We start from the raw sequence: 26,536 nt of genomic DNA on the forward strand, positions 1-26,536 counted from the left end.
TCACCTGATGTAGAGTCATCATTTTATTGATGGCCCTTCATTCCTTCATCTAGAAGATTGATAAATCTCATGAAAAGCTGTTTCCCAGTGCCTCTGCTTGGGAAAAGTAATCAGATCTTGCTAATTTTTAATTCGCTCACAAAATGAAGGTGGTGGTAGCTGGGTCAGCATTTATTGCCCAGGGCACAGTGACTAGCACTGCTGCCTCACAGCGCCAGGATCCCAGGTTCGATTCCAGCCTTGGGTGACTGTCTGCGTGGGATTCCTCCCACATTACAAACACGTGAAGGCCAGCTGAATTGGCTATGCTAACTTGTCCATAGTTGTTAGGTGCATTAGTCAGAGGAGGGTGGGTTACTCTTCAGAGGGTCAGCGTGGACATGTTGGGCCAAAGGGCCTGTTTCTATACTGTAGATCATCTAATCTTAACTACCCTTGTCAAGGTGGTGGTGGTGATGATTTGCTTTCTTGAATTACTGCTGTTGTCTATTTGGTGGAGGTAGACCCACAATCCTGTTTGGGAGGGAATCCAGGATTTTGACTCAACAACAGGGGAAAGAACGGTGACATAGTTCCCAGTCAAAACGGTGAGTGGCTCAAAGGGGAACTTGTAAGGGTTGGAGTTGCCATTTATTTCTGCCCTTGTCCTTCTAGATGGGAGTGGTCATGGGTTTGGAACATGTTGTCTGAGGAGCTTTGGTGAATTCCTACAGCATTTGGTAGATGGTACACCTTGCAGTTGCTAAGTGTCAGTGGATGGAAGGAATGAATGGTGGTGGCTATTGTGCCAATCAAATGGGCTGCTTTGAACTGGAGGGTGTCAAGATCCTGGTGTTATTGGCACACTCCCCAATATCCTGACTTTGACACCCCTTCCCCACCCACATTCAACATCTCTCTCCAGTGATCATATCAATGACATCATTAAGGTGGCAGCTTTGGCTTTTCACAAACTGACACTGATAATGTCCATCCTCCAGCACAATAAGGGTCAGCACAACTCAGGATGCACGCTGGGAAATACCACTTCTGAACTAGTGAATATAACCAAATCCACAATCGCCTTGTCACTTGGAGCAGCAGTTCCAATATCAACATTCAGAGCCTGGTCAAGCCTGCAAAGTGGACCATCTCCATTTGCTTACTGGGAAGATTGGAAAAGAACATTTGACCTCTGTGTGCAAACTCAAAGCATGTGTGCATTTTCAATCCCTAAATTATGGAAGAGGTGGTAAGCATCAAAGCTGACATTTGTGTTCGATATCAGCACAAGAATAATATTTTAAGATGGGAAATATTGTCTTTTCTTCCCCTCCAAAGACAGACACCTGCCCCATTAATCTCAGTTCAAGCTGAGAAAGATGAACAGCACAGCCTTACGATGGTTGAGCAGTTATTGACCAAGTTACTTTGTGCCCCACTTATTGTATTGTGGACTGTGTGCATCCCAAGCAAGAGCAGCATTCATCACCCATTAGATTTCCCTTGAAATCCAACGCCACACTCACTGCAGCCTATTTAAGAACTGGTTTCATGTAAATTAAGGAGAACAAATTACTGCAAATGCTACTTGGGTCCTATAGCTTTCTTTGCACCAGCTGCTCTCAGTATTTACTGCTCTAGCAATTCAGTACTGTCACCAAAAAAAAAGGAAGTGTTACAATTGTCCCACATGGTGAGCACTGCTTACAAGCCAAACAACCTTAATTCCACAACTGCTTTCCAATTATGAGAGTTGCTCACTTATTCCAAAAGTCTCTCCACAGACCAGAATAAAAACACTGAGCAAATTACTGGGATAATCATCGAAACAAGGTTGAGAGAAAAAGGATTTAAATGATCAGATGTTCAATATCAAAGACCCAAGAACCAAATGAAACTAAAGAAACTACACAAAATACTCAGTTCCATGGTGAACACTATTTTGATTTTGTGCAAAGCACAACCAAAGTCATCCACTAGAATGAAGTCACCATGACCAACAAATGGAGTTCTTGAATCCCAATCAGCTCAGGGTGAGCCTGTCAAACAGGTACTCTCCCAGGCCATTCTCAGGGGCTCCCAGTCTCTTCAGGTTGGTGATGTGATCTCCCAGCTTCTTGATCATCTTCACTTGCTCATCCAAGTAGTGCCTCTCCAGGAAGTCACACAGCTGGAAGAGGAGACAAAGATTAGCCTCAAGGAACAAACCATGCAGCTGAAAAAGGTGATGTCCCAATACAGATGTGGGAAATCTCCACCACCTTGTGGTGAGGGAGAGGTGCATTCTGGGATGCTTGTTGAAAAGCTTATGATTTCAGCCTGCAGGAGGCAGGTCGATGATAATTGGAATTCTACCCCCCACTTCCCCCAAACCAAGGAGTAAACAAAAATCATTTCCTGTCAAATGTTGACAGAAAAAAAAAATGGAGAACTCACATGAAGGTCAGTGTGGCCAGAGGAGAGTTTGTGCAGATCCAGCAGACTCTGGTTCACATCCTTCTCCATCTGCAGAGCTCTCTGCATTGCCTCCAGACCATTGCCCCACTCATCCTGCTCTGGCTTCTGGAGGGAGGGAAGTCAGGAGAGAAAAAACAGCTCATCTCAGACAGGTGGATCACAGGCTACATCTGATCAGTCCATTATTCCAAAGAGTTAGATTTTACTGACTCCTTTAGATTTCACTGTTCCCAGAGCTTAAATTTTAGAAGCATACCATACCGTGAAAGCACATTTTAATATATAATCCTAATGTAATTCCTTGCTTTACTGTTCTATCCCTTTCGATCCTTTTGACCAGCCCAGTAGAAACATCTTGGAGATGCTGCTACCTTCCACCCCTGTCGATTCTCTCATTCTTACCACTGAGGGGCATTGGGATTGATAGCTGAGGTTATATAGGTTTATCATTGTTACACGAGAAGGATTCTCTCCATCCAGTATTCTGGATCATCCCAATTGCCTGTTGCTGTTTCACAAGTGCAAAATAGTCCCCAATTCAGTGCATTGCTCACCAATACAATCGCCAATTCATATAGCATTTATTCAGTCTTGAGGCTCAACAGATTGACTGATACCAGTCAATTTGAGTTCACACAAAAACACTAAAATCTCCAAAGTTTACAGAAGCCAACCTTGACATCCTGCAGGAGGACCCTGCCTCCATGTTTATTCTGGAATTCCATCAGTTTCTCAGCGTGTTCCTGTTCCTCATGGGACTGCTCCTTGAAGAACTCCTTGAAGGTGTCTGATAACATCTCTGGACAGGTTCATGAGAAAACAACCGGGCTGAATGGCCTCCTCCTGTGCCATAACAATTCTGTGATTCTGTGGTTGATCTGCATCTGAATAGTGTTTCCCTGCCTCTGTCTCCTGACTGACCTTTCTGTGGATTGTCACCTCGCTGTGATGGAGAGCCTCGAGTGTCCCATTGATTCTGAGAGCGATACCTCAAGAGGTTTCCACCTCCTGGCAGGGCCACCCAGGATGGTAAGGTCAGAGGGGAGGATCCCGGTAAAGTGCAATAGAAATCAAATCCTCAAAGGCCATCCATCCAGGCAGAAGATATTTCTTTGCTAACCACAGGCGTGGGTAAAGGCTACAGCAGGAGGGAGATCACAAATCGACATTTCCTTGTCACTTGAGCTGGCTCTACCTTCTGTGAAGCACCGTGTCTGTGTTGTGAGTTGTATGTTTGTGTATATGTGTGTGCATTCACTATCCTTCCTGTGAAGAAGCCATTCCGAACATTATCCCAGACAGTTTAGTTCTAATGTGAAGATTCTAATCCCATTCCACATCCTCAGTTCTATTTGTCCCATTGTGAGGAAACAGTTCCCCTCTATCTACTCTGTCAAATCCATTTATCACCATAAACAGTTCAATTACGCTCATCCCTTAACTTTTTACCCTGAGGAATGTGAGCAAACTGTTGATGTCATTTAACCAGCTCTTTATCTCTGAGTTCATTCAGAAAGTCTAGGCTGCACCATTAATGCCTGAACTGAGCACTCCAGATGTGGTTGAACCAGAATTTGACACTTTTACAAAGAACCTCCATCCAGAGGGATTTGAACCTCTTTCAGATCAGGACTAATATTAAATTAGTTCCTTTATTTTGTGTTTTTATGTCAGTTCACTACATTTTGATCCAATTGTCTGAATAATTTCATTTTGATCATTAGTTTTGATGACAAGCAGATGTCACCTTTTATAAAACACTGAATTGTCTTTCTTGGTCAGAAATGGATCACTTTACACTTCCCCTCAGTGTCCTGTATCTGCCAGTCTTGCCCATTCCATTAAACTTTGCAACATTCTGCTCTCAAGGAAATGTGCCACCTGATGTAGAGTCATCATTTTATTGATGGCCCTTCATTGATAGCACTTACCAATCTCATGAAACGTTATGGCTCCCAGTGCCTCTCCTTGGGGAAAATAATCAGATCTTGCTATTTTTAATTCACTCCCTGGCTGAGGGTGCTGTTGGCTAGGCCAGCGTTTATTGCCCATCCTTAATTATCCTTGTCAAGGTGGTGGTGGTGATTTATCTTATTGAATTGCTGCTGTTGGCCATGGGGTAGAGGTAGACCCACAATCGTGTTAGGTAGGGAATCCAGGATTTTGACTCAGCACCAGAGGACGAACAGCGATATATTTCCCAAGTCAAAAACGTGAGTGGCTCAGAGACAAACGTGCAAGGGTGGAGGTGCCATGTATCTTTGCCCTCTTCCTTCTAGATGGGAGTGGTCATGGGTTTGGAACATGTTGGCAAATTCCTACAGCATTTGGTCACTGGTACACCTTGCAGTTGTTAAGTGTCAGTGGGTGGAAGGAATGAATGTTGGTGGCTATTGTGCCAATGAAGTGGGGTGCTTTGAACTGGACGGTGTCAAGATCCTGAAGTGTTGCTTGTACACTCCCCATTATAAAGACTGACAGCCCCTCTCCCAAGCCAATTCCGCATCAATGATCATGAAATTCCCTGTCAATGAAATCACTAAGGTGGCTGCTTTGGCTTTTCACAAACTGAAGCTGATAACATCCATCCTCCAAATTAGAACATTCAAGCACAAAATCAAAATGCACACAGGGAACCACCACCCCCTGAGAACTGATGAACCTAAGGCTATCTATGGATTTGGTTATCACTTGGAGCATCAGTTGTAATATCAACAGAGCCTGGTCAAGCCTGCAAAATGGACACACTCAGTTTGCACACTGGGAGATTGGAAGAGAACATTTGACCTAGCAGTGCGTGCAAACTTAAAGCACATTATGCATTTCCACTCCCAATAGTGTTGAAGTGTAAAACACCAAAGCTTACATTTGTAGTGGACATTTACAGAATACCATTTTAAATGGGAAACACTGTCTCCCCAGTCCCCAAAGACAAGCACCTGCCCCATTTATCTCCGTTCAATCTGAGAAAAATGAACAGCGTATCCATATGATAATTGCACAGTCATAACCGAGTTTTGTAGTGACCCCCTTATTCTATCATGGGCTGTGAATATGACACACCCAATCAGTAGTACTCACCTGTTAGATTTTCCGAGAAATATGTCAATGCCACCATGACCTACATGTGACTCCACACTCCATGCAGAGTGCAATCGAAGGAGAGCTGATTTCATGTAATTTTAAAGAAAATTGGAACAAATCCTGCAAATGCTAGTCTGGTCCTATAGCTGCCTTCAGTATTTGACACCCCTGGATTGCAAGAGCAGTAAAAAGGGAATTGCTATATATGTCCCACATGGGTTAAGGTAGGCACTGTTGCATTTCCTCACATCGAGGATAGTTATTAGCCAAGGAGAATAGAGACACTGATGCCAATCAAAAGCAGAATCTTCCTTCTCCAGCATGGAACATGGAGAAGAGAACCATTTCCCAGCTTGAGAAACCACCATATAGCAATCAAGTATAGCTTATCCAAGAACACAGTCCAAGGTAGTGTACCTCCAAGCAAGATATTCAACCTTTATATTCTTGCAAAAGGAGTAATTTGAGATGATTGGCTAAATCAGAATCTAAACATAAAACCAAATTGCTGGAAAACAGTATCTATTGCAAGAAAATTAATATTTCAGGTCTCGCAACTGTTCTCAACTGATTTCACACCACACCTACTGCCAAACCCACGTTTTCCCAGCAGGTCTTCTTCCTGATTTGCAGCAGCCAGTTTTTTTGCGTCAGTTTTAAAAAAGTTGAAAGAATTGCTCAGAGTATAGCAGTTGTGTCAAACATTTAGACTGGGATTAGATTTCAAACTATTGAATAGAGGCTGTTGCTGTAAACCTGTTCCAGTGAGCACAGGCAGTTAGAGAGTGTTCCTTACAAGGAACAAAGCTTAAGCCATTGTGGAATTTCCAATTATGAGAATTGCTCAATTAGTCCAAAAGGTCCCTCTGCACAGCCAAATAAAACAGAACAAATTACTGGGACAAGCATTGAAACAAGGTTGAGTGAAAAGGATTTAATGATCAGATGTTAAACATCAAAACCCCAAGAACCAAATGAAACTAAATAGTTACACAGTTCCATTGTGAACACTATTTTAATTTTGTGCAGAGCACAACCAAAGTCATCCACTGGAATGAAGTCACCATGTCCAACAAATGGAGTTGTTGAATCCCACTCAGCTCAGGGTGAGCCTGTCAAACAGGTACTCTCCCAGGCCATTCTCAGGGGCTCCCAGTCTCTTCAGGTTGGTGATGTGATCTCCCAGCTTCTTGATCATCTTCACTTGCTCATCCAAGTAGTGCCTCTCCAGGAAGTCACACAGCTGGAAGAGACGACAAAGATTAGCCTCAAGGAACAAACCATGCACCTGAGTGAGACATCCCATTACAGACGTGACTATCACCACCACATTGTTCCCCTCCCTCACCACAATCACGGATGCCTTCTGAAATGTTTCTGGATTTCAGCTGGCAGGAGGCAGGTAGATTAGAATTGGAATTGCCCCCCCAGGGAGTAAACAGATTTCCTTACAAACTTTTGGAGAGAAAAAAAAAGAGAAACTCACATGAGGGTCCGTGTGGTCAGAGGAGAGTTTGTGCAGATCCAGCAGACTCTGGTTCACATCCTTCTCCATCTGCAGAGCTCTCTGCATTGCCTCCAGACCATTGCCCCACTCATCCTGCTCTGGCTTCTGGAGGGAGGGAAGTCAGGAGAGAAAAACCAGCTCATCTCAGACAGGTGGATCACAGGCTACATCAGATCAGTTCATTATTCCAACAAACATTGCAAGAGTTGGATTTCAGGCCAATTGTTTTACTGACCCCTTTAGTTTTCACTGTTCCTTGAGCTGAAGACATTTTAAAAGATCCTACTGTAAAACTGTTTTAAGATACTATAATCCAGATTTATCTAAAAATATGCACCAATGGTGGTAATTCCTTGCTGTACTGTTCTATTCTTTCAATCCTTTTGACCAGCCCATTAGAAACATCTTGGAGATGCAGAAAGGAGATGCTGCTACCTTCCACCACTATGGATTCTCTCATTCTTACTTCAGATTACTAGGGGTGTTGGAATTGACAGCTGAGGTTATATAGTTGATCATTCTTCCATGGGAATGTTGCTCTCCATCCAGTATTCTGGAGCATCCCAATTGCCTATTGCTGTTTCACAAGTGTTAACTAGTGTTTTTAAAATTCAATGCATGATTTTGGTGAGCAATTTATTCAAATCTGGAGACAATAAACAGGTTGCGTGATACCAGTCAATTTGAGTTCACACAAAAATAAACCTTCAAAGTTTACAGAAGCCAACCTTGACATCTTGCAGGAGGACTCGACCTCCACGTTTATTCTGGAATGCCATCAGTTTCTCAGCGTGTTCCCGTTCCTCATGGGACTGCTCCTTGAAGAACTCAGCAAAGTGACGCAGGGCAACATCATCCTGGTCAAAGTAAGAGGACTGCAAGTGGAGATAAAGTGGGAAGCAAATCTCAATCATCCATGGTTCAATTAGAAAGCGACCCATCCCACCATTTCAATTCTCTTCCAATTAATTGAAGTTAGTGACAAAAGCAGAAAGTCAATGTGACTTTTGGCCCAAACAACAGACATTTTGATCTCCCAGAACTGAAGATCAAAAAACCAACTGCAACCCCTGGCCTGTATCTTAAGGAGGTGGTGTGCTAGTGTGGCACAGTACTGTGAAGGTCCCAGTTGAGGACAGCCATTAGACATCCCTGCACTGCAGTTGAGAAACATGCATGCTCAATGCTGGAAGCTGGTGAGGTCATTCACCAACTGAAACTCAGGACATGAACATATTGATTAACATGTGAAGTCTCAGTCAGCTATCTCATTACCAAGCTCACCCATCTGAATACATAACAACTGTGCAGAATTTTGACTGTGCTATTTTGTAAATCATTCACATTTCAAAATGTGAAAGTGTGCCATTTAATCACCTTTCCTCATTCAAAGTTAGTTATGAAACTTACTTCAACAAAAATAGCTTTATTAGGACAACTTTTAAAATTAATACATTTGGTTCAGAACATTTTTCAAAAAGGATGAGTCATAACCAGCTAAAGAGAATTAAGACATCACCTGCCTCTGCAGTCAGGAGGGTAATTGCCAGTGGTTACACTGTGCAGAGTTACAATAAACTGGGGACCCTCACCCAAAGGACGGTTATAATTTAAAGGCATCCTAAACAGGGTTTCAAGGCTAAATGTGTCCAGGGAAGGGGACATGGACAACAGTCTCAACATACAATTTGCTCAGACATATGATCAAGGAAATTCCTAGATACTCCAGACAGTTATATCACAGTCATAACTTTAAAATAGAACTGTCAAGACCCACAAGCCTCACCATGGAGAGGTAAACATAGGAGGAATAGAGCTCCAGGTTGATCTGCTTGTTAACAGCATCCTCACAGTCCTTGTGGTAGTTCTGACACACTTGGGAGGCCATCTTCACTATTCCTGCTCGCTATCACCCAGACAACTCCAGACCTGTGACTCACTCCCCTCAGCTCTTGTATTTATCCCCCAGGGAACATCCAGGGATAGGTATCACCAATGATGATTGACAATCCCTGACAGCCAATCAGGAATCCCCCATGAACATAGGCCCCAATGAGAGAGTGGGGATGTGTTAACCAGAGCTGATCAGAGGTGTAGATTAGAATCAGGTCTGGATGATTATTCTGTGATTGGAACAGCAGGAGGTCACTCAGCAGCATCTCAATCAGGTCACTGTGAGTTTGTGTCCTTTTGAAAGAAATAGGTTTGGATTAGGAAAGGTTTTCAAGTTTTCTTTTAAAATAAAGTTTTTGTGACCAACTGAAAGAGGGGCTCAATGAAGAAGGGGAGTCAGTTTCTCAGCCTGTTGTGTTGGAAATGGGAGATTGGCGCTAGGACAAGGCAATTGTAACAGGAGCAGATGGGGCAGAGACTGGAACGCTGTTCTCAATGGCGGGGAGTCCAGAATCTGGGGTGGGGCACAGTCTCGTGACACGGGGTAAACTGTTTAGGACTGAGATGAGGAGAAAGGTCTTCACCCAGAGAGTGGGGAGACTGTGAGATTCTTTGCCACAGAAAACATTGAGACTAAAACATTGAATGTTTTTAAGAAGGAGTTAGGTACAGCTCTTAGGGCTAAAGGGATCAAAGTTTATGGGGATGGAGTGGGAGATGGTACTGAGTTAGATGATCAGCTTCAATCACATGGAATGGTGGAGCAGGCCTGAAGGGCTGAATGGCTGACTCCCATTCCTTTTTTTTCCTCTCATTCTATGTTTCAATAACCTGTTTGGTAAGAGTCTTGTGGCACAGGGGTAGTGTCCCTTTGTCTGGGCCAGGAGGTCTCTGTACAAGACCCTACCTGCTCCAGAGGTGTCTGATAACATCTCTGGACAGGTTCATTAGGAAACAACCAGAGCTGTTGCAGGCCCAATGGACCGAATGGCCTCCTCCTGTGCCATAACAATTCTGTGATTCTGTGGATGATCTGCATCTGAACAGCGTTTCCCTGCCTCTATCTCCTGACTGACCTTTCTGTGGATTGTCACCTCGCTGTGATGGAGAGCCTCGAGTGTCCCGTTGAGTCTGAGAGCGATACCTCAAGATGTTTCCACCTCCTGACAGGACCACCCAGGATGGTAAGGTCAGAGGGGAGGATCCCGATAAAGTGCGATGCAAAACAAGTCCTCAACAGCCATCCATCCAGGCAGAAGGTATTTGTGTGCTATCTGCAGGGGTGGGTAAAGGCTATAGCAGGAGGGAGATCCACAGTCAGCATTTCCTTGCCCCTTGAGCTGTACCTACCTTCTGTCAAGGACAGTGTCTGTGCTGTGAGCTGTATTTTTGTGTGTTTGTGCCTGTGTGTGTGCGCATCCACTATCCTTCCTGTGAAGCATCCATTCCTAACGTTATCCCAGAATGTTCAGTTCTAATTTGAAGACTATGATCCCATTCCACATCCTCAGTTCTATTTGACCAATTGTGAAGAAACAGTTCCCCTGTATCTTCTCTGTCAAATCCATTCATCCTCATTAAAATTTCAATTGCACTCCTTCGTTAACCTTGTACCCTGAGGATTGTGGGCAAACTGATGATGTCATTTAACCAGCTCTTTATCTCTGAGTTCATTCTGAAATTCTGGGCTGCACCATCTCTGCCTGAACTGAGCACTCCAGATGTGGTTGAACCAGAATTTGACAATTTTATAAAGAACCTCCATCCAGAGGGATTCAAAATAACAAAGAAAATTTGCAGCCCAGGAACAGGCCCTCCAAGCCTGAGCCGATCCAAATCTATTGTCTAAACCTGTCGCCCAGTTCCTAAGCATCCCTCTGATCCCCACCTAATTGTGCATCTGTCCAGATGCATCTTAAATGAATCTACCATACCTGCCTCTACCACCTCTGCTGGCAACACGTTCCAGATACCCACCACCCTCTATGTAAAGTAATTGCCATATGTATCCCCCTTAAAGCTTTCACATCTCACCTTGAACGCATGACCTCTCGTTATTGAATCCTTAATCCTGGGGGGAAAAAACTCATCTCTCTCCACCCTGTCTATATCCTTCATGATTTTAGATTAGATTCGATTCTAGACAGTGTGGAAACAGGCCCTTTAGGTCCCCCCATAAGCTCCTTTTTCTAATGAAAACAAACCTAACCTACTCAACCTCTCTTCATAGCTAGACCTTCCATACCAGGCAACATCCTCATAAACCTTCTCTGCACCCTCTCCAAAGCGTCCACATCCTTTTGGTAATGTGGCAACCAGAACAGTACACAGTATTCTAAATGCGGCCAAACCAATGTCGTGTACACTTTTAACATGTCCTGCCAGCTCTTATAAAAGAACCTCTTTGAGATCAGGACTAAAATTAAATTAGTTCCTTTGCTTTGTGTTTTTACATCTGTTCACTCCATTTCTGTCCACTTGTCTGAATAATTTCATTTTGATCATTAGTTTTGAAGACACAGCAGAAGATGTCACCATTTATAAAACACTGTGCATTGTCTTTCTTGGTCAGAAGTGGATCACTTTATACTTCCCCTCAGTGTCCTGTATCTGCCAGTCTTGCCGGTTCCATTAAACTTTGCAACATTCTGCTCTCATAGTAATGTGTCACCTGATGTAGAGTCATCATTTTATTAATGGTCCTTCATCTAGAACATTGATAAATCTCATGAAAAGTTGTGTTTCCCAGTGCCTCTCCTTGGGGAAAGTAATCAGATCTTGCTATTTTTCATTCACTTCCAGGATGAGAGTGATGTTGACTGGGGCCAGCATTTATTGCCCATCCTTAATTACCCTTGTGAAGGCAGTGGTGGTGATTTGCCACCTTGAATTACTGCTGTCCTCTATTTGGTAGAGGTAGACCCAGAATCCTATGTGGGAGGGATTTCAGGATTTTGACTCAGCGACAGGGGTTAACAGTGCTGTAGTTCCAAGTCAAAATGGTGAGTAGCTCAGAGGAAGTTGCAGGGGGTGGAGTTCCTATGTATCTGTTGCATTTTGTTCTTCAAGATGGGAGTGGTTATGGTGTTGGAATGTACTGTAGATGGTACACCTTGCAGTGGCTAAGTGTCAGTGGGGGGGAATGAATGAATGTTGGTGGTTATGCCAATCAAGTGGGCTGCTTTGAACTGGGGGGTGTCAAGATCCTTAAGTGTTGTTATTACACCCCATTATCTTGGCTCTGACAGCCCCTCTCCCAAGCCAATTCCCCAGCTACCTTCAGCATTTCCATTCCCCAATGATCACATGATTCCCTGTCAGTGACATCATTAAAGTGACAGCTTTGGCTGTTCACAAACTGAAGCTGATAACATCCATCCTCCAATCTAAAAGGTTCAAGCACAAAATCAAGATGCACACAGGGAACCACCACCAAATCCATAGTAGCCTTATCACTTAAAACTGCTCTAACATTCAGAGCAGTTTTAAGTCAAGCCTGCAAAATGGACTATCTCCCGTTTGCACCCTGGGAGATTGGAAAAGAACATTTAATTTAAATGTGCAAATTTAAAGCAAAAAATGTGCATTTTCAATCCTAATAGTATTGAAGAGTTGTAAAGCACCAAAGCTTGCATTTGTACTTCTGCAGAAAATATTTTACATGGGAAATTATCTTCCAAAAACACCTGCCCCATTTAGCTCAGTTCCAGCTGTTAAATGAACACAGCCTTCCGCAGGGTGTTAGAGCAGTCATTCAAGTTACTTGGTAACCCCCTTATTCTATTGTGGGCTGTAAGCATCCGAAGCAAGATCAGCATTTAATCACCCATTAGATTTCCCTTGAAATCAGACATTGGCCTACACATGACCCCACATGCAGTGTAGACTATATTAAAAGGAGAGCTTATTTGTTGCAGGTTAGGAAAAACTTGCAACAGATTCCTGCAAATGCTAATTGGGCCCTATAACTTTTGTTTGCACCAGCTGCCTTCAGTATTTGACACCCCTGGATTGCTGGAGCAGTCAAAAAAAAAGAGGAATTTCTACATTTGTCCCACATGGGTTAAGGTTAACAGTACTGCATTTCTTAATATAGATTAAGTTAGCAGCCAAGCAGACTAGAGACAGATGCCAAAAGCAGAATCTTCATTCTCCAACATGCAGATGGGTAAAAGAGAAACCATTCCCCAGTTAGAGACAACCATATAGCAATCAAGCAGTGCACCTTCACAGCAAGATTTTCAACTTAATATTTTGTAAAGGGGTATGTGGGATATAAATGAATTAATGTTATTTCTGCAAGTATAAATTCTCATACAGAACAGGAATGAGAAAATATATATTCAGCAAAAAGAAAGGATATGTTAGCATGAGACGTGAATATAGAACAATGGTGGATATGTGGGCAAACAGGAAAACATCTGTTTTCCCCGCTTGCACAGAGACACAGGAACAAACCCTAATCAAAGAGGTCAAAGTGGCCCCTGGATGGAAATAGATGCTGATAGAAGAAAAGATATGCCTAATCAATAACCTACGGTAGACTGACGTCAAACACCCTTATGGGAGTCAGAGATAAGAGTTTGTCACAGACAAGACAGGATAAACAGAAGTTGTGGGATCAGTCTTAAGGAAATGAGTGACGTAAGCGAAGCAGGGAACAGACAATGGAATAAGGAAAACATATGGGAAAAAACAGTATAAATTGCAAGGGTTTTTTGGGATATACTGTGCATTTTGTCATTACCTTACCTGGTAATGAGACAGGGCACCCACCTATAGGTGTATAAATAAATGGCGGATTCAGATATTCGTCTCGGACTGAAATTATTAAAGTGAGTGAGCTTTTGTTTCTCACAATTGGAGGCTCGTGTCCGGGATTTTCTTCCATCACCGGGGGGAGTGGCTGGCCTTGGACACTGGGAAGACGCGTCCCGTTCCCCATTGATGAACGGTCTCGTGTCCCGGTTTGGTCTGCTCCCTTGGGTGACTGATGTGAATCCTATAAGAGAGACATCTGAATCAGACAGTGATAGGAGCTCGATAGAAGATACGGTGATAAAAGGGGCCAGACAATTCTGTATACAGACCAAGGTAAGAAAATTGACTTTTCATGTATTGCCTTGGTGGCCGGGATTGAGTTTTAGTAGTTAATAAGGGACTAACGAAGGAACTCAATATGGCTTGCGCTTTGGGGTAAGGAAAAAGCCTCCGGGGAAACAAAGTAAGGACACAGCAATGGAAATGGAGGCGGGGTCCCTTACAACATTCCTCCGGAAAGTCCTTTGGGCAGGATGTTGTGGAAATTGGCAAAATAATACTTGTACAAGGGAGAAAGATGATTAAATATTGTTGCTTTGTATGGACTAAGGACTCCATTCCTCGTCCCGCTGTCTTCTGGCCAAAGTACAGATCGGACGAAGATTGGGTTTGTGAATATCTGAGTTTATATGCCCATGTGCGAGAGAGAGAGAGAGAGAGAATGTAAAGAGCTGTACAGCTGGTAGGAAGTTTAACCCTTTGTGATTTGGTTTGAGTGAACATTTGTTTGTTGGTGATTGAATGTTTGTGTTTTATTCCCTGGAGCTTGAGTTCCAGGACTGTTTTAAATCTGATTTTTGTTATGGAAACTTAACATGATTTCTTTTAAGTTTAAGGATTCTATTGAGATTATGAAAAAAAAAGGAATGATAACTCCTGTTCTTTTTACAGATCATGACTGCCTTACTATCAGTTTCTAACTAATCTCTTTTATCTTTACATAACAGCGATTTATGGAGGACAGTTGAAGTTTCAGTTCAACATTAGATTGTAGTAAAAGCAAAATTCTATGGTTAATATCTGTGACCTTGGATTCAGCCATTGTTCATGCATTAGAAGTTTTTTTTAAAAAAAAAACTTGAGTAGACAAATTCTTTTAAGGCAAGCTCTGATTATTTTACGACCTATAGTATTGTAATTGAGCAATGATTGGTCAGGACTATTTAAGAAAACTAATTCTGGATCTAAATTAAAGGGCTAAAACTGGGTAATTACAGTGAATTGCAAAATTGGGAACTGTATGCATTTTGCATTTTGACTATTAAATACTGAAGAAATGAACGTAAATATATATAAATATATTTATAAGTTAGGAACAGGCTTTAAAGGTTAGTCAAGCATGAATTGATGAATTGGTGTTTGAAGTTATGGGGAGCTAGAAATATTGCAATATTTCTTTAAAAAAAAGAAAAAGGGGAAAAACGTAATGACTTATCCCCTTTGGGAGGTACCCATAGGGGACAAAAAGATTGGGTTTGTAAGTGCCCCCCTCACCAGTGGGGAGGTCAGAACATTTAAAAAGGAAATGGAGGTCCTGGTTGAGGATCCGGTGGGGTTGTCTGAACAAATTGATCAATTTTTGGGGCCCAGTCTGTATACCTGGGCTGAATTAATGTCTATTTTGAATATACTATTTACTGGGGAGGAGAGGGGACTTATACGAGGAGCTGCCATTAAAATATGGGACAGGGAACACCCGATTGGAGATGGGGATGCTGGACAGGGAGAGGTGAAGTTTCCCCTCAGAGACCCCCAGTGGGAAAACCAAAACCCGGAGCATAGAGAAGAAATGAGGGAATTGAAAGACCTGATTCTAAAAGGAATAAGAGAGGCAGTTCCGAAGTCACAGAATTTGATTAAAGCCTTTGAAATTAGACAGGAGAAAGATGAGACTCCCTCAGCTTTCTTGCAAAGATTAAGGGACTCAAGGCGGAAATACTCTGGAATGAACCCTGAGGACCCAGTGGCACAGGGTCTTTTGAAAGTACATTTTGTGACAAAAGCATGGCCAGACATACAGAGAAAAATACAGAAGATAGAAGGGTGGAGTGAAAAACCATTAGATGAATTGTTGAGAGAGGCACAGAAAGTGTTTGTAAAGAGAGAGGATGAGAGATAAAAACAGAAGGTGAAAATGATGGTAGCTACGGTGGATGAGGTAATTAAGGGGAGAATGGAACCGATAGTGGGCAACCGGAGCGGCGGGAGGCAGCATGTAGGACAGAGAGGAAGAGGAAGAGGGAGAGGACAAGGGAGAACATTTGATAGAGGGTTTGAGCGACAGGGGCAGAGATGGAAGTCGCTACAGGCAGGATGCTATTATTGTGGAAAGATAGGGCATTTTAAGCGGGAGTGTCCTGATCTACAAAGGGAAGAAAAGGCAATTCTGCTTATGAATTATGATGAAGAATAGGGGTGTCAGGAGTTCCTGCCCTCAGGGGCCCACCAGGAACTCTTGATAAACTTGAAGGTGGGACCGTGTAGGGAGGAGGTAGTCTTCCTAGTAGATACGGGGGGCAGCACGGTCATTGCTGAATTTTAAACCAAAGAAAGTAGAAATGTTAACACGGTCAATTACTGTTTCGAGGGTGAAACGGGAAGGATTTACTGTTCCACTATTTGAACCTATGATGATAGAAGGTCCTAAGGATAGGATCACAGGGGAACTGCTGTATATCCCTGATATAGGAAGTAATTTACTGGGGAGAGATTTAATTATCCTTTTAGGACTGGAGATTGGAATTCAGGAAAAAGAATTAGTTGTACAACCGGCGATGTTGACAGAGGATGCAGAGAGAAAGATAGACCCTATTGTATGGGCTAGAGAAGGGAATCGTGGAAAACTACAGATCCCTCCCCTTACAATAAATTTAAAACGAAAAGGAGACATTATCTGTGAACGACAATATCCTATTTCCATAGAAGGTAAACGAGGACTGCAGCCAGTAATTGAGGGACTGATTAGAGATGGACTATTGGAACCATGTATGTCTCCTTATAATACCCCAATTCTACCAGTGCGGAAATCTGATGGAATCGATTAGTGCAGGATTTGAGAACATTAAATCGAATAGTACAGGTCAGGCACCCAGTGGTGCCAAACCCCTACACGTTATTAAGTAAGATCCCTCATGATTACAGATGGTTTAGTGTGATAGATTTAAAGGATGCCTTTTGGGCTTGTCCCTTGGCGGAGGAAAGATTTGGGACTATCCCCCTATGAAATTTTATTTGCATTACCTTATCTGGGAACGCAGGGAGAATTGCCAATTCCCGAAACTAAAGATTTGTTTTTAAAGTAGTATATACTGGGCTTGTCCTCCTCTTTATCTTTCCTCAGAAAACAGGGTCTATTGGCACAGACTCCGCCCCTTGAATTTGCTGTTCATCCCATCCGGCCAGGAGATTGAGTCTTAAGAGAATCATGGACAGAGACTAAGCTGCAGCCAGACTGGGAAGGGCCGTATCAGGCTCTTTTGACTACCGAAACGGCAATAAGGACGGCGGAGAAAGGCTGGACTCATTATACTCGGATCAAAGGGCCTGTGGACCCTCCAGTTGAGGAAGAAGTCTGGAAAGCCGAATCAACGCAAGACCCACTAAACCTCAGACTAAAGAGACTTTGAGTAACTGACTATATAGTGGTGACGCGAGCGCGGGATTATTTCTGTAAGATTGTATATTAAGCCTTTTTGTGTTTTAGCATAGTGATTAGAATACTGGGAATGCTTAGAGTTATGATGCTAGCCCTCTTTGTATTAGGATTTTGTCAAATATCATTTTCATATGTATTATTAATGGTTCCTGAGTCTGATAATCCACAAGTAATAAACACTGATGTATGTAGTTTAGTAAATTGTGGGAATGTAGCTAATCAGAGACAATACCGCAACTCAGAGATACATCTTAAGTCCTATGGGGATGGCACCTGGTATAATGGTTGTCACAATACACCGGGCCCCCTTTCGACCAGCACTGATTGTCCCGATAGAAAGTGTAACCCCATATATTTAAACGATAAGGAAAACCACATGGCACGAAGCAGTTTTGGGAGGTGGCACTTATGAGGTACAATTAAATGAAACATTTGGGATTGAAATGAAAGCAAATGGGAAGGAGTTTATGGGCTGTTTTCAAATTAGCGTAGGACAGGGAAAACGGGTAGAATTACTGGGTAATGAGATACAACCTTTCATCCCTCCCGATGATCCTAAAGTAGTAAAAATTATAGAGGTAAAAGGATTTGAAACAGACCATCGAGATAGAGACTGGGTACGGGGATGCAAATGCCTGGGTTGAATGGGTAAAGTATACTGTAAAAAGTCTGAACAAAAGCAATTGCTATGCATGTGCCTCCGGTAGGCCAGTGGCCCAGATGGTTCCCTTTCCGCTCGGGTGGAAGTGAGACAGGAAGGGCATGAAATGTATGATAGCCCTGTATCAGGATGAGACTGCATGGAATGATAGGAATTGTACCTCCCTATCTCTGATGTTCCCTCCCTTGGAGGAGAAAGATGCAAAAGTTCCCCCCACATTTTCCGCCGCAGTTGGAAATCACACGTCATGTGTGCACAGGTGAGGTACAAGTTGGTTGAGACATTTGGGGGAAGCTGAAATTATGTACAGAGATTAAGAATGTTACCGAAACGGAGAAGGGAGGGAACTACTCAGCATTAAAGGTTCCCCGAGCGGATCTGTGGTGGTACTGTGGAGGCAAAATATTGACCCACCCTACCTCCGGATTGGAAAGGGATATGCGCAGTTGTACAATTGGCAATTCCATTTACCTTGGAATTTGAGAAGGAAAAGATAGTAGGGAAGGGGCAAGAGATTACTGTTAGATACTTCTTTTGATGACAGGATTTATCTTGATTCGGTAGGAGTCCCGAGGGGAGTACCTGAATTCAAAGCTCGTAACCAGATTGCAGCAGGCTTTGAGTCAGCTCTCTTTTGGTGGGTAACAATTAATAAAAATGTAGATTGGATAAATTACATTTTCTATAATCAATAGCGGTTTATAAATTATAAAAGAGAGGCGGTTAAAGGAATATCAGAACAGCTTGATGCGACAAGTAGGATGGCATGGGAAAACAGACTAGCCCTTGATATGATTTTAACAGAGAAAGGGGGTGGTGGTTTCTATCCTTACTTCCCTGATAGTAGTAGTCGGGGTATTGGTGGCTATTGGCTGTTGTGTCATACCCTGTATACGAGGGCTCACCCAGAGGCTGATTGAAACAGCCTTGGTGAAACGAATGCCCCTGAGGGGAATCAGACAGAGGAACTTTATCAACTAAATAATAAGGAGATGAGTGAGACTAAGATGGATGAAATCTCTGAAGTGATGCTTGCGAATTTTGGGAACAATGTTTAAAAAAAAGACAAAAAGTGCAGAAGATAACAGATAGTAATGAAAAGAAAAAAGGGGAAATTGTGGGATATAAATGAATTAATGTTATTTCTGCAAGTATAAATTCTGATACAGAACAGGAATGAGAAAATATTCAGCAAAAACAAAAGGATATGTTAGCATGAGACGTGAATACAGAACAATGGTGGATGTGTGGGCAAACAGGAAAACATCTGTTTTCCTCGCTTGCACACAGAGACACAGGAACAAACCCTAATCAAAGAGGTCAAAGTGGCCTCTGGATGGAAATAGATGCTGATAGGTTATTGATTAGGCATATCTTTTCTTCTACGGTAGACTGACGTCAAACACCCTTATGGGAGTTAGAGATAAGAGTTTGTCACGGACAAGACAGGATAAACAGAAGTTGTGGGATCAGTCTTAAGGAAATGAGTGATGTAAGCGAAGCAGGGAACAGAGACAATAGAATAAGAAAAACATGGGAAAAAACAGTATAAATTGCAAGGGTTTTTTGGGATATACTGTGCATTTTGTCATTGCCTTACCTGGTAATGAGACAAAGCACCCACCTATAGGGGTATAAATAAATGGCGGATTCAGATATTTGTCTTGGACTGAAATTATTAAAGTGAGTGAGCTTTTGTTTCTCAGTTTTACATGATCCACTAAATCAAATCATCAAAACAAATTGCTGGAAAACACTCTGGTCTGAAAGTCTATTATTACAAAAATATTTCAGGTCCAGTGACTGTTCTTAATTGACCTCCCTCCACAGATGCTGCCAAATCCAAGCTTTTCCTAGGTTTCCAGCAGCCAGTTTTGTTGCTTCTACTTAAAAAACCTTGAAGCATTGCTAGGAGAGTACACCAGTCGTCATGTTTAGATTGGGAAGAGATTTCAAACTATTGACTAAAGGCTGTTGCTGCAAAGTGGTCCCAGTGAGTACAGGCAGATAGTGAGCATTGCTTACAAGCAAAAAAGCTCAAGCAGTTGTGAAATTTCCAATTATGAGATTTGCTCACATACCAAAATCTCCAGAATAAAAACAATGAGCAAGTTACTAGGACAAGCATTGAAACAAGATTGAGAGAAAAAAAAAAGGATTTCATGATCAGATGTTAAACAGCAAAAACCCAAGAACCAAATGAAGCTAAAGTACTCAGTTCTGTCATGAACACAATTTTAATTTTGTGCCAATCACAACCAAAGTCATCCACTAGAATGAAGTCACCATGACCAACAAATGGAGTTCTTGAATCCCACTCAGCTCAGGGTGAGCCTGTCAAACAGGTACTCTCCCAGGCCAGTCTCTGGGGCTCCCAGTCTCTTCAGGTTGGTGATGTGATCTCCCAGCTTCTTGATCATCTTCACTTGCTCATCCAAGTAGTGCCTCTCCAGGAAGTCACACAGCTGGAAGAGGAGACAAAGATTAGCCTCAAGGAACAAAATGCACCTGAATGTGACATCCCATTACAGACATGACTATCACCACCACATTGTACCCCTCCCTCCCCACAATCAGGGATGCCTTCTGAAATGTTTCTGGATTTCAGCCTGCAGGAGGCAGGTAGATTATAATTGGAATTGTCCCCCCAGGGAGTAAACAAAGATTTCCTTACAAACGTTTAAGAAAAAAGAAACTCACATGAGGGTCCGTGTGGTCAGAGGAGAGTTTGTGCAGATCCAGCAGACTCTGGTTCACATCCTTCTCCATCTGCAGAGCTCTCTGCATTGCCTCCAGACCATTGCCCCACTCATCCTGCTCTGGCTTCTGGAGCAAGGGAAGTCAGGAGAGAAAAAACAGCTCATCTCAGACAGGTGGATCACAGGCTACATCAGATCAGTTCATTATTCCAACAAACATTGCAAGAGTTGGATTTCAGGCCAATTGTTTTACTGACCCCTTTAGTTTTCACTGTTCCTTGAGCTGAAGGCATTTTAGAAGATCCTACTGTAAAACTGTTTTAAGATACTATAATCCAAATGTATCTAAAAACCATGCACCAATACTGGTAACTCCTTGCTTGGTAAATTTGGATCCATTTGACTAGCCCATTAGCACCATCTTCAAGATAGCAACATCTCCCTTCCACCCATCAATTCTCTCATTCTTACCTCAGATTAATGGAAGTGTTGGAATAGGCATCAGAGGTTATATAGTTTATCACTTAGGGAAATTTGCTCTCCATCCAGTATCCTGGATCATCCCAATTACCTATTGTTTTACACTGCTGCAACAGCAATTTCTTTAATTCAACGCATTGTTTTGGTGAGCAACCTCCAATTCAAACATTTATTCAATTTCAACACTAGAGGTTGACTGGTATCAACTCTAGTTCACACTAAACCCTAAAAATCTTCAAAGTTTACAGAACCCAACCTTGATATCCTGCAGGAGGACTCGGCCTCCACGTTTATTCTGGAATGCCATCAGTTTCTCAGCATGTTCCCGTTCCTCATGGGACTGCTCCTTGAAGAACTCAGCAAAGTGACGCAGGGCAACATCATCCCGGTCAAAGTAAGAGAACTGCAAGTGGAGATAAAGTGGGAAGCAAATCTCAATCGAGAGCTAACCCATTCACCATATTGATTTCACTTTCAATTGAAGTTAGAGTGGCAAGAGCAGAACATCTGTGGATTGTGGACTAAAGAGCAGACATTGTTTTGCTCTTTCAGAAATTAAGATCAATATCAACTGCAACCCTTGGCCTGTATCTTAGGGAGACTGTGCTAGTGTAGCATATAGTATGAGAAGGTCCCAGTTGCTGGACAGTTATTAGACATCCTTACACATCAGGAGGAGTTGTGCACTGCGAGAAGCTAGTGAGGTCATTGACCAACTGAAACTCAGGACATGAACATGTTGACTAACAGTAGCCAAAATCTCAACTACCTCATTACCAACCTGACCCACCTGAATAACCAATGACCCACCATCTACTTGGCACAGAACTGACTGGAAATGTGAATTATCTATATAGCAAAGTATGAAAAAAAGTGTGCCATTTAAACACCTTTGCTTATATTCAGTAATTAATATACACTTCAACAGGTTAACAACAGCTGGTTACTTGGTCAAATTTTAAAAATTCCACATTTTGTTTAGAGATTTTTTAAGAAAAGTTAATTATAACCAGCTAAAGAATTAAGACAATACCTACATCTACAGTCAGGAGGGTAATCACCAGAGGCTACACTGACAAGTTACAATAAACTGAGGACCCTCACCAAAGAGTTAGTTATAATGTAATTAAAGCCTAAAAGACTTTCAACAGGGTTTCAGGGTGAATGGTGTCCAGGGAAAGAACAACAGTCTCAACATATAATTTGCTCAAGCCCCCATACAACAAAGGAAATTCCTAGATACTCCATACAATTATATCACAGTCTTAACTTTAAAACAGAACCTTCAAGACCACAAGCCTCACCATGGAGAGGTAAACATAGGAGGAATAGAGCTCCAGGTTGATCTGCTTGTTAACAGCATCCTCACAGTCCTTGTGGTAGTTCTGACACACTTGGGAGGCCATTTTCACTATTCCTATTCACTATCACCTAGACAACTCCAAAACTGAACCTCACTCCCTCAAGCTCTTGTATTTATCCTCCTGGGACACCCTGCATTCAAACAGGGAGAGATAGCACCAATGATGATTGACAATCCCTGACAGCCAATCAGGAATCACCCATGAACATAGGCCCCCAATGAGAGAGAGGGGGTGGGTGTGTGAACCAGAACTGATCAGAGGTGTAGATTAGAGTCAGGTCTGGATGATTATTCTGTGATTGGAACAGCAGGAGGTCACTCAGCAGAATCTCAATCAGGTCACTGTGAGTTTGTGTCCTTTTGAAAGAAATAGGTTTGGATTAGGAAAGGTTTCCAAGTTTTCTTTTAAAATAAACTTTGTTGTAACCAACTGCAAGAGGGGCTCAATGAAGGAGAGGAGTCAGTTTCTCAGCCTGTTGTGTTGGAAATGGGAGAGAAAGGTGGGAAATTGGCGCTGGGACAAGGCAACTGTAACAGGAGCAGATGGGGCAGAGACTGGAAAATGTTCCCAATGGCGAAGAGTTCAGAATACAGGGTGGAGTCACAGTGTAGTGACACAGGATAGACTGTTCAGAACTGAGAAGAGGAGAAAGGTCTTCACCCAGAGAGTGGGGAGTCTGTGGAATTCTCTGCCACAGAAAGTGGTTGAGGCCAAAATATTGAATGTTTTCAAGAAGGAGTTAGATATAGTTCTTAGGGCTATCGGGATCAAAGTGCAAGGGGAGGGTGTGGAAAGATGGAATTGAGCTAGATGATCAGCTACAATCATATGGAATGGCCGACTCCCATTCCTTTTTTTCTCCAATTCTATGTTTCAATAACCTGGGTAGTAAGGGTCTTGTGGCACAGAGGTAGTGTCCCTTTGTCTGGGCCAGGTGGTCTAGGTACAAGACCGTACCTGCTCCAGAGGTGTCTGATAACATCTCTGGACAGGTTCATAAGGAAACAACCAGAGCTGATGCAGGCCCAATAGACCGAATGGCCTCCTCCTGTGCCATAACAATTCTGTGATTCTGTGGATGATCTGCATCTGAACAGTGTTTCCCTGCCTCTATCTCCTGACTGACCTTTCTGTGGATTGTCACCTCGCTGTGATGGAGAGCCTCGAGTGTCCCGTTGATTCTGAGAGCGATACCTCAAGAGGTTTCCACCTCCTGACAGGACCACCCAGGATGGTAAGGTCAGAGGGTAGGATCCTGATAAAGTGCAATGCAAAACAAGTCCTCAATGGCCAACCCTTCCAGGAGAAGATATTTGTGTGCAATCTACGAGGGTGGGTAAAGGCTACAGCAGGAGGGAGATCCCAAATCAACATTTCCTTGCTACTTGATCTGGATTTTCCTTCTGTAAAGGACTGTATCCGTGCTGATGTACAACAGCATTCCCATGTTAAACAATGCTCTGTACACGGTGTCCACCTGGAGGATTCCAACCCCTTCCCCAAACGCACTGACTTTCCAGTGTTGACAGTCAGAGGATTTTACAGAAGGAGGCCATTCAAGCCTCTCATGTCTGTACTCACTCTTGAAAGAGCTATCCAGCTAGTCCCAGTCTCCAGCCCTATCTCCATAGCCCTCTAACTTCATCCCTTTCAGTATCTATCCAGCTCTCTTTTGAAACCTCCTATGGAATCCAGCTCCCCCACTCTCCCAGACAGCAAATTCCAAATCCTAGGAAAGAAGTTTCTCCTCATCTCACTCCAAGTTCTTTGCTGACTGATTGTGACCCCTAGTTACTGACATACCAACTGTTGAAAACAGAACATCCTCCTTTACCCTGTCAAAATTGGTCATAATTTTGAACTCCTCAATAAGATCACCTCTTAATATCCTCTGCTCCAACAAGAATAATCTCAATTCCTTTAATCATTCCTTGTATCTAAAATCCCTCACTCCTGGTATCATTCTCCTAAATCTCTTTTGCACTCTCCCCTGGGCTTTAATATCCTTCCTTGAATTAAGGTGTCCAGAACTGAACACAATACTGTAAATGTGGTCTGACCAATGATTTGTAGAGGAGAAAGTGAGGTCTGCAGATGCTGGAGATCAGAGCTGAAAATGTGTTGCTGGAAAAGCGCAGCAGGTCAGGCAGCATCCAGGGAACAGGAGAATCGACGTTTCGGGCATAAGCCCTTCTTCAGGAAGGGCTTATGCCCGAAACGTCGATTCTCCTGTTCCCTGGATGCTGCCTGACCTGCAATGATTTGTAGAAGTGAACAATCATTCATCTGCTTTGATGTCTCTCTTTAAGAACATAAGGATCCTATAAGCCTCCTTAGCAACTGTTTTATCTTCTCTGGCCACCTTCAGAGAATCATTTACTTGAACCCCCGAGGTCCCTCTACCCCTGTATGCCCCTCAGTTGTTCCATTGGAGCCTGCATTGACTCTCCTACCAAATGCATTACATCAGATTTCTCTGCGTTGAGATTCATAAATAATTGCCAACGTCAAATCCTGCCCTTTAAAAATGTAATAATATTAGTTATCAAATCTTCAATTTGTCTGGTGTGCAGATGTGGGTGTACCATGCACATGTGTATTTTTGTGTGCTTGCGCCTGTGTGCGTGTTTAGGTGTGTGAGCATCCACTATCCTTCCTGTGCAGAAGCTGTTCGTAACATTATCCCAGACAATTTAGTTCTAATGTGAAGGTTCTAATCCCATTCCACATCCTTAGTTCTATTTGACCCATTGAGAAGAAATAGTTCCCCTGTATCTACTGTCAAATCCATTTATCTTCATAAGAATTTCAGTTACACTCATCCCTTAACTTTCTACCCTGAGGAATGTGAGCAAACTGTTGATGTCATTTAACCAGCTCTTTATCTCGGAGTTTATTCAGAAACTCGGGGCTGCACCATCTCTGCCTGAACTGAGCACTCCAGATGTGGTTGAACCAGAATTTGACACTTTTACAAAGAACCTTCATCCAGAGGGATTTGAACCTCTTTCAGATCAGGACTAATATTAAATTAGTTCCTTTGCTTTGTGTTTTTACGTCAGTTCACTACATTTCTATCCAATTGTCTGAATAATTTCATTTTGATCATTAGTTTTGATGCCACAGCAGAAGATGTCACCATTTATAAAACACTGTGCATTGTTTTTCTTGGTCAGAAGTGGATCACTTTACACTTCCCCTCAGTGTCCTGTATCTGCCAGTCTTGCCCACTCCATTAAACTTTGCAACATTCTGCTCTCATAGTAATGTGTCACCTGATGTAGAGTCATCATTTGATTGATGGCCCTTCATTGATAACACTTACGAATCTCATGAAACGTTATGGCTCCCAGTGCATCTCCTTAGGGAAAGTAATCAGATCTTGGTATTTTTAATTCACTCCCTGGCTGAGGGTGCTGGTGGCTAGGCCAGCATTTATTGCCCATCTTTAATTACCCTTGTCAAGGTGGTGGTGGTGATGATTTGCTTTCTTGAATTGCTGCTGTTGTCTATTTGGTGGAGGTAGACCCACAATCCTGTTTGGGAGGGAATCCAGGATTTTGACTCAGCAACAGGGGAAAGAACAGTGACATGTTCCCAAGTTAAAATGGTGAGTGGCTTGGAGAAAAAATTGCAGGGGGTGGTATTCCTATGTAGCTGTTGCCCTTCACGATGGAAGTGGTCATAGGGTTGGAATATGTAGTCTAAGGAGCTTTGATCAATTCCTACAGCATTTGGTAGCTGGTACACCTTGCAGTTGCTAAGTGTCAGTGGGTGGAAGGAATGAATGTTGGTGGCTATTGTACTGAGAAAGGGGGCTGCTTTGAACTGGAAGGTGTCAAGATCCTTGAGTGTTGTTGGTACATTCCCCACTGTGACTCTGACACCCCCCCTCCCCAAACCAATTCCCCACCCACAATCAGCATTTCCATC

General features: G+C 42.8%; 3 protein-coding genes across 3 annotated transcripts; all 3 read right to left on the reverse strand.

The window, feature by feature from the left end:
- Positions 1 to 2,005: 2,005 nt before the first annotated feature.
- LOC148141190 (ferritin, higher subunit-like) lies at positions 2,006 to 3,236 on the reverse strand. The gene is made up of 3 exons (XM_087978011.1): positions 3,114 to 3,236; positions 2,419 to 2,544; positions 2,006 to 2,152 (listed from the first exon to the last, which is right to left on the reverse strand). Exons 1-3 carry the CDS (start codon positions 3,234 to 3,236, stop codon positions 2,006 to 2,008), a joined length of 396 nt encoding a protein of 131 aa, XP_087834137.1.
- Positions 3,237 to 6,619: 3,383 nt separating this feature from the next.
- LOC122542151 (ferritin heavy chain, oocyte isoform-like) lies at positions 6,620 to 8,918 on the reverse strand. The gene is made up of 4 exons (XM_043679568.2): positions 8,817 to 8,918; positions 7,759 to 7,905; positions 7,010 to 7,135; positions 6,620 to 6,766 (listed from the first exon to the last, which is right to left on the reverse strand). Exons 1-4 carry the CDS (start codon positions 8,916 to 8,918, stop codon positions 6,620 to 6,622), a joined length of 522 nt encoding a protein of 173 aa, XP_043535503.2.
- An 11,460-nt stretch (positions 8,919 to 20,378) lies between these two features.
- LOC122542152 (ferritin heavy chain, oocyte isoform-like) lies at positions 20,379 to 22,645 on the reverse strand. The gene is made up of 4 exons (XM_043679570.2): positions 22,544 to 22,645; positions 21,496 to 21,642; positions 20,761 to 20,886; positions 20,379 to 20,525 (listed from the first exon to the last, which is right to left on the reverse strand). Exons 1-4 carry the CDS (start codon positions 22,643 to 22,645, stop codon positions 20,379 to 20,381), a joined length of 522 nt encoding a protein of 173 aa, XP_043535505.2.
- Positions 22,646 to 26,536: the final 3,891 nt, after the last annotated feature.

This window comes from Chiloscyllium plagiosum, unplaced genomic scaffold (genome assembly GCF_037043375.1).
Source record: "Chiloscyllium plagiosum isolate Xiang-an unplaced genomic scaffold, Cpla_swu_hap1 HiC_scaffold_33, whole genome shotgun sequence".
Classification (NCBI taxonomy): domain Eukaryota; kingdom Metazoa; phylum Chordata; class Chondrichthyes; order Orectolobiformes; family Hemiscylliidae; genus Chiloscyllium; species Chiloscyllium plagiosum.

Excerpts from the sequence above, each read along its gene's own strand:
- LOC148141190 (XM_087978011.1), bottom strand. The coding sequence starts at position 3,236 with ATGTTATCAGACACCTTCAAGGAGTTCTTCAAGGAGCAGTCCCATGAG. Across the intron at positions 2,545-3,113 it reads TCCTCCTGCAGGATGTCAAG|AAGCCAGAGCAGGATGAGTG; the intron begins GTTGGCTTCTGT and ends CCCTCCCTCCAG. Across the intron at positions 2,153-2,418 it reads CTGGCCACACTGACCTTCAT|CTGTGTGACTTCCTGGAGAG; the intron begins GTGAGTTCTCCA and ends CTCCTCTTCCAG.
- LOC122542152 (XM_043679570.2), bottom strand. The coding sequence starts at position 22,645 with ATGGCCTCCCAAGTGTGTCAGAACTACCACAAGGACTGTGAGGATGCT. Across the intron at positions 21,643-22,543 it reads CCTATGTTTACCTCTCCATG|TTCTCTTACTTTGACCGGGA; the intron begins GTGAGGCTTGTG and ends CTCCACTTGCAG. Across the intron at positions 20,887-21,495 it reads TCCTCCTGCAGGATATCAAG|AAGCCAGAGCAGGATGAGTG; the intron begins GTTGGGTTCTGT and ends CCCTTGCTCCAG.
- LOC122542151 (XM_043679568.2), bottom strand. The coding sequence starts at position 8,918 with ATGGCCTCCCAAGTGTGTCAGAACTACCACAAGGACTGTGAGGATGCT. Across the intron at positions 7,136-7,758 it reads TCCTCCTGCAAGATGTCAAG|AAGCCAGAGCAGGATGAGTG; the intron begins GTTGGCTTCTGT and ends CCCTCCCTCCAG. Across the intron at positions 6,767-7,009 it reads CTGACCACACGGACCCTCAT|CTGTGTGACTTCCTGGAGAG; the intron begins GTGAGTTTCTCT and ends CGTCTCTTCCAG.